At 46.2% G+C, this 7,500-nt stretch overlaps 1 protein-coding gene across 1 annotated transcript in view; it reads right to left on the bottom strand.

The window, feature by feature from the left end:
• Positions 1-7,500, bottom strand: part of foxj3 (forkhead box J3) — a 139,052-nt gene that overhangs the window by 57,109 nt on the left and 74,443 nt on the right. The window contains exon 3 of the mRNA XM_076268077.1: positions 4,411-4,485. Coding sequence (XP_076124192.1) covers positions 4,411-4,485 — 75 coding nt within the window. The remainder of the gene's footprint in view (positions 1-4,410; positions 4,486-7,500) is intronic.

The raw sequence follows: 7,500 nt of genomic DNA on the forward strand, positions 1-7,500 counted from the left end.
TGACCTTACACACACACACACACACACACACACACACACACCTGGAGTTCTCTAATAAGCACATATCAAACTATTGAGAAGTTTTAGAAGTTAGAGTAGCATAGAGTTACACTGACCTTACACACACACACACACACACACCTGGAGTTCTCTAATAAGCACATATCAAACTATTGAGAAGTTTTAGAAGTAAGAGTAGCGTAGAGTAACACTGACCTTACACACACACACACCTGGAGTTCTCTAATTAGCACATACACAAATACATGCAGGAATTCAGAAGGATACGCAGAGGGACTGATATGACACACACACACACACATCCAGAGGTACAGCACTTTCTCTCTGCACGTTTAACTGGAAGAGACTGAAGGACGACTGAAGGTGAGCACAAAGCTCTGTGTGTGTGTGTGTGTGTGTGTGTGTGTGTGTGTGTGTGCGCATGTCAGAGAGAGATGGCATGCAGCTTGTCACAGATTTGGGTGCTGCCGTTTCAATTAGGAGCAGACTGAGGGGGAAGAGAGGAGAGCTGAGGCGTGTGTGTGTGTGTGTGTGTGTGTGTGTGTGTGTGTGTGTGTGTGTGTGTGTGTGTGTGTGTGTGTGTGTGTGTGTGTGTGTGTGTGTGTGTGTGTGTGTGTGTGGAGGGGGGTTCTTGTTGTTAATTAGAGGAGAGGATCCTTCAGCGCGACCCTCTGGGAGCCGGTGGGAATTTCTGTCGTTTCCACTGGAGCCCCCAGAGATTAGAGCCTCCAAAACAAACCAGCAAAAGCTCTGCATTATTCACACACACACACACACAACTCACTCATCTCCTCACACACACACACACACACACACACACACACACACACACACACACACACACACACACACACACACACACACACACACAGAGACAACTCACTAATCTCCTCACACACACACACACACACACACAGGCGTGCGCACACACACACACACACACACACAAATACAAACTTACAAAAACACACTCTTTCTTACAAACACAAACACACACATTCATTTCCTTTGGATGCTGCAACATCTCACCTCACATCTCTGATTGCACCTGAGGCCTACAAGAATGTATGTGTGTGTGTGTGTGTGTGTGTGTGTGTGTGTTGGAGGGTCACAGTAAGACATGTTATTTTAGGAAGTATGACCAGATTTATAAGATTCACTTGCACACACAAAGCACTAGTAAGCTCTACACATCACACACTGAATCTCACACACATACACACAATGATCCACTGAATACACACACAATCTCACACACATACACATGTGTGTACGCAGACAAATGACACATCCCACCACATCCCACACACAGAAAAAGATAGACCCACAGACAGACAGACCCCCCCCACCCCCACACACACAGACAGACCCCCACCACACACACTACAGAACACACATACACAGACAGACCCCACCACACACACTACAGAACACACATACACAGACAGACCCCACCACACACACTACAGAACACACATACACAGACAGACCCCACCACACACAAACACAGAACAGAACACACACACAGACAGACCCCCACCACACACACCACAGAACACACACACACCCCACCACACACACACACACACACAGAGAACAGAACACACACACAGACAGACCCCCACCACACACACACTACAGAACACACACACACAGACAGACACTGACATGCACCCCCCCCCCCCCCACACACGTCTCGGCTGTGTGCCACCCTGGGCAGTGCCCGGCCTCTCTGTTATTCATCATAATGATGCCACGTATCAGGAGCGCCCGCAACACCCCCCAACCGCATCGCGCCAGCGCTTTGAAGTCAGCCCTCTGGAGAGCACACGTGTGTGTGTGTGTGTTTGTGTGTGTGTGAGCAAGTGCAGGCGGAGGATGCGGGCACAATGTCGGCCGTGCATTTAGAATGGGCCCCATCCAGCCACACATGCACGCGCACACACACACACACACACACTCAGAGCGGGCCCCATTCAGCCACACATGCACGCACACACACACACACACACACACACACAGAGCGGGCCCCATCCAGCCACACATGCACGCACACACACACACACACACAGAGCGGGCCGCATCCACAGAGCTCCACATGATGCTGCATTTAGTGGAGCAGCTCCCAAGAGTGTCAATATCAGAGGATTACAGCAAAACATCCAATTAGCATGCACACTCCAGCCCAGAGAACGTGCCCGGGTGTGTGTGTTTGTATGTGTGTGTGTGTGTATTTGTGTGTGTGTATATATATATATATGTGTATATATGTGTGTGTGTTTACATCCATATACATAGTGGATAGAAAGTCAGCAGCTGCAGTATGATCAGCAAATAACTAAAAGACACGCACGCACGCACGCACGCACGCACGCACGGTGTGCGTGAAGTGTGGTGTGTGTATAGTGTGTGTGGTGTGTGTGTAGTGTGCGTGAAGTGTGTGTGTGTGTGATGTGTGTGTAGTAGGGGTGTAAAGATTAACCGATACGTATCGGTATCCGTTTTTAACGTGTAAGATACGGCTACATCGATACGTGAAGCCCCGTATCGGAAAAAAACTGAAATGAACCGGTCGTTATATCGATTTACTTGTTATGAATCGGTTAACAACGTTTTCTGCTCGCTCAGACCTTTCTTTTACTGTCTATGGCTCAGACTCATTTACGTTGTCACTCCCCGATGTGAGTCGCTACCGGATGTGAGTCGCGCATGCGTCACTTTGCTACTTTGCGACTACCAATGCTGTTAGCCACAGAATAATGATTAGCCTACACAGCAGTAATGTATTATTTAGCGTAAGGCATCACATTTTCACGGCATGATCTCTAATGTCAGTTCTAGATTAGAGGCTGAAGCGAGAGACCCATCTAGCCACAACCAAGCAGCGCGTTCGTCCCACTTCCGGTTTTGAAACTATACGTGGTACGGAATTGTGGGTAATGCAGTTCGTTTTTGGTTACATTCATTGCCCAAAGTTGTCAAATGACCTCATTACCCATACATCTACTGCACCTTAAGCATGTGACAACTTGCACTCGGTCGGCTTTTGTTTTTTGAAATCCAGCGCGAAATTAAGCACTTATAGCATTCCTAATCAGCAACGATAGTCTGTAGAGTAGCCTTACCTTTGATGAAGGGATTTCCTTAATGTTAAATAATAATTTGGCCCTTGCTGCTAAAACGATGCAGGCTATGCTATATGAGAAAAGGCCAAGAGTTTCTTAAGCACTTTTATTTTGGTATTGTCTTACCTTAACAAGGCTACAGCTCCATGAAAACAATCAGATATAACTCTATAAAAGCAGTGTGTACGCTGTGTGTGTGTGTGTGTGTGTGTGTGTGTGTGTGTGTGTGTGTGTAGTGTGTATGGTGTGTGTGTTATGTGTGCAGTGTGTACGCTGTGTGTGTGTGTGTGTTATGTGCAGTGTGTATGGTGTGTATGGTGTGTGTGTGTGTTATGTGTGCAGTGTGTGTGCAGTGTGTACGCTGTGTGTGTGTGTGTGTGTGTGTGTGTTGTGTGTAATGTGTACGCTCTGTGCGTGTGTGTGATGTGTGCAGTGTGTGCAGTGTTTACGGTGTGTGGTGTGTGGTGTGTGTGTGATGTGTTTGTGTGTGTGATTGAGGGATGGGCCATGTATATCTCAAACGGTGTGGTGCCTATTCTGTATGAGGTGTGTGTGTTCTGTGTGTTCTGTGTGGTGGTGTGTTTTATAGCACACTCCGGCAGTGTGTGCGCTGTGGATTCAATAAGACGCGTACACCGTGCACACACCTTTTTTTTTAGAGCTGGGCTAAAGTACTTTCAGCTTTCCCAATAGAGCTATAGCTCTTTTAAGAGTGTGTGTGTGTGTGTGTGTGTGTGTGCTTTTATCTCTTTTCTCCCCCTCCATCCCTCTCTCCATCCTTCTCTCTCTCTCTCTCTCTCTCCATCCATTTCCCCCAACACTCCCGCTCATTCCCTGTGGCATTCCTTTAACACCAAATTAGTGAATATATGTGTGTGTGTGTGTGTGTGTGTGTGTGTGTGTGTGTGTGTGTGTGTGTGTGTGTGTGTGTGTGTGTGTGTGTGTGTGTGTGTGTGTGAGTGTGTGTGAATGAGATTGAGAAAACAGCACTGAACAGAACTGAATGCAGGAGATAATTAAAAACGTTAAATACATACTAAATGATGGAACTCATTCACGCGTGCGAGCGTGTGTGTGGTTTGAACATCAGTTCAAACACCTTGACAGCACTTCCCATTCTCTAATCACTCACTCACTCACGCACACACACGCGCACACACACACGCACGCACACACACGCACGCACACACACACACGCACACACACGCACACACACACACACACGCACACACACACACACACGCACACAGGTGAACAGCCCTACCTTTCCTGGGTCATCTTTGGAGCGAGGCACTTTGAGAAAACACTTGTTCAAGGAGAGATTGTGCCGTATGGAGTTCTGCGAAATAACAAAAAAAAAGATCACATTAGTAGTCCATACAAACAAACAAACAAACAAACAAACAAACAAACAAACAAACAAACAAACACACACACACACACACACAGACACCTACATCACATCATCAACAGCGTCACCACCTGCAGCACCATTGCTGGCCGGGGTCCAGGAAAGGACACAGGGTGTGTGTGTGTGTGTGTGTGTATGTGTATGCCAACATGGAGAAAGGGACATTTTTTTTTTTTGGGGGGGGGGGGGGGGGGAATAAATAAAATAGAAAAAAAAACCCATACACCTTAAGACAAAGCTGGCCTGTATTTAGTCAAGTTGGACTGAACTGAGAGCATATGTCTCATTCAGCTTTTATGTGTGAGTGTGTGTGTGTGTGAGTGTGAGTGTGAGTGTGAGTGTGAGTGTGAGTGTGAGTGTGTGTGTGTGTGTGTGTGTGTGTGTGTGTGTGTGTGTGTGTGTGTGTGTGAGAGAGTTGTGTGTGTGTGTGTGTGTGTGTGTGTGTGAGAGTGTGAGTGTGAGTGTGTGTGTGTGTGTGTGAGTGTGTGTGTGTGTGTGTGTGTGTGTGTGTGTGAGTGTGTGTGTGTGTGTGTGTGTGAGTGTGTGTGTGTGGAGGTGGCAGTGCATTACAGAGGAGGAGTGCTAAGTAAATTGGACAGGAGGGAGAGGGGAGGCGCTAAATAAGACACAGAGGTCTTGGGGGAATAAGACCCGTCATGTCTGACACACCACTACCCCAGCAGCTTAATCCACACACAAGTGGAGGCACACACACACACACACGCACACACACTATTCTCTACACACACACACACACACTTCTATCTACACACACACTTCTCTCTACACACACACACACACTTCGAGAGAGTAAGCGCTTTCAGACATACGTGTAAGACCGGAGGTTCTGCCGATGTTAAACGGTGGGGCCGTATATCTGAACGACATAACCGGTCATATGGAAGTCCGAATTCACCCGGTGTTTATACTACCCCCGACCTAGTATTTCCTCCGGACTTTATGTAAATGTGCTATGTCTGAACGAGGCGTAGAACATGCGGTCAAAATTCACACCTAGTGAGAGGGCGTGTTGGTGACGTTTCTTTCGTGCGTCCATGTGGTTAAATCTGACTTAAATGCCAGTGTTATGATGGAGTGGCATAGTGCTGTCCAGAAAATCTCCGACCTGGAAAGATGCAGACATCACGGAGCTACTGTCCATGAGGGCATACAACATTTTGATAGAACACATGAAGGGAATGGCACGTTGTAGCCTACAGACTGCATGGCAAGGCCAAACGAATTCAAAAGACGATTCAGCAGAAGGCGCTGAAAAGGCAGTAGCCTACAGCGACGTCGTTGACGACAATAACAGGAGTATTTAATAAATTGTTAGCCAACATGGTTTTCTGTTCATTGATATAGCCTTCCCATGACTGGCTGAGCTCGCTGATATTTGTTGAGCATATATGCCTAGATAAATTGAAAACGAAGAAAACCCAAAAAGAATTAGGCTACAGAAAAGAATACAGGATTTTTTTCTCTCCCGGCAGTAAAGACAGTAGATTCGTGTTTAAAATGTAAATGCAAACTAAAGGTATAGGAGGCTAACTATGCATATGACCATCCAGAGGAGGCTGGTGATCTGTCAAGAATGATGAAGATCGTAAGATACAGATGGTTTTATTGTTGCTGTCATTATTACCACAAACACGAATTGACAACGCCCAATTTTGAATAACAACCGATGAGGTAGGATGCATCTTTTGCAATTAGAATTTCGTGTTGGTGAGACCTGTTGCCTATCAGTAGACATGTCATCTCGAGTTCCACGACAGCTTAGCTAGTGCCACCGAAATATGACACTGAAATCCTTTCACTATTGGAGTCGCTCAGATAGAAACAGCTGTAACGTGGTTAGGACACTTTTGCTGTGGAGTGGAGACGCCATAAGTTAGGCTACTCAGAAATCGTTTGCCATTGTAGGTCATTGCAGCCTAATTAGCAATATTTTCAAGCCAAACATCTCTGGTGTGGTTTTGACAATCAGAAAAGCAATATACTGAAATAGTTTAATGATGTAAAGTCAAGTGCGCTTCTATGGGTCTGTGTGCGCGCAGTTTGTATTGATGAGTCGGAGTGGCAAGTGCTGCGCATAGTTGCCATGGAATATGGCTGCCCAGGGCATTATAAAACTTCTCGCTCTTAGGCCTACTCATACACCGCGCTGAAATGGCGTAGCTGTCTAAATTCAAATCATATCATGCTAGGGGAGAAATCGTCGGACATCCATTATTTTGTTATTCAGCACCCCAGGTCAAAAATATGTTCCCGCGCGCCTGCATGGGGAGAGGATGCTTTTTGAAAAAAATAAACCATGAAAAAACGAACAACTTCACTGTTATGTTAGTATTTTGTTTGTTGCTTAAAAACGTTGTATGGCCTTGAAGTCTTGAGTTACCCTACTGAATTGGCTGGTAGCCTACCATAAAGTTTGTGCATGCTCTCTCTCCAACGCAAACCAGATTCTGGTACATAACGTTGAAAAAAGATAAATGTGTTTATTCGAAGCACACATACAAATACTGTAGGCCAATTTCAAGTGTACGTGACTAGCCTACTTCAAGTATTAGCCTACGCACAATAGATTTCTCTTCTTTAGCCTACATAATGCATAGGCTACACTTTGTAAACAAAAAGCACCTGTGACAGGCAGCGGCCGCATATATTGTGCGTCATATCTGCATCTACAAGCCCCCACCCCTCACTCGACAACCACACGGAGATTCTGTAATGTGCGTGTATGTCGTTCACACATACGTCAGTATAAGGTCAGTATTAGGTCCGCAGGTTAGCATCATATCTGAATCATCCGAAGGGTAGGACCTCCGTTTGACAAACCTCCGCATGTACTCCGGAGGTTATATCTGAAAGCGCTTACTGTGTGTGTGTGTGTGTGTGTGTGTGTGTGTGTGTGTGTGTGTGTGTGTGTGTGTGAGATTG

The sequence above is a fragment of the Alosa pseudoharengus genome, unplaced genomic scaffold, assembly GCF_046254945.1.
Source record: "Alosa pseudoharengus isolate Yale_2024_CS ecotype anadromous, Long Island Sound unplaced genomic scaffold, YU_APseudo_1.1 YU_APseudo_1.1_scf_5, whole genome shotgun sequence".
Classification (NCBI taxonomy): Eukaryota; Metazoa; Chordata; class Actinopteri; order Clupeiformes; family Clupeidae; genus Alosa; species Alosa pseudoharengus.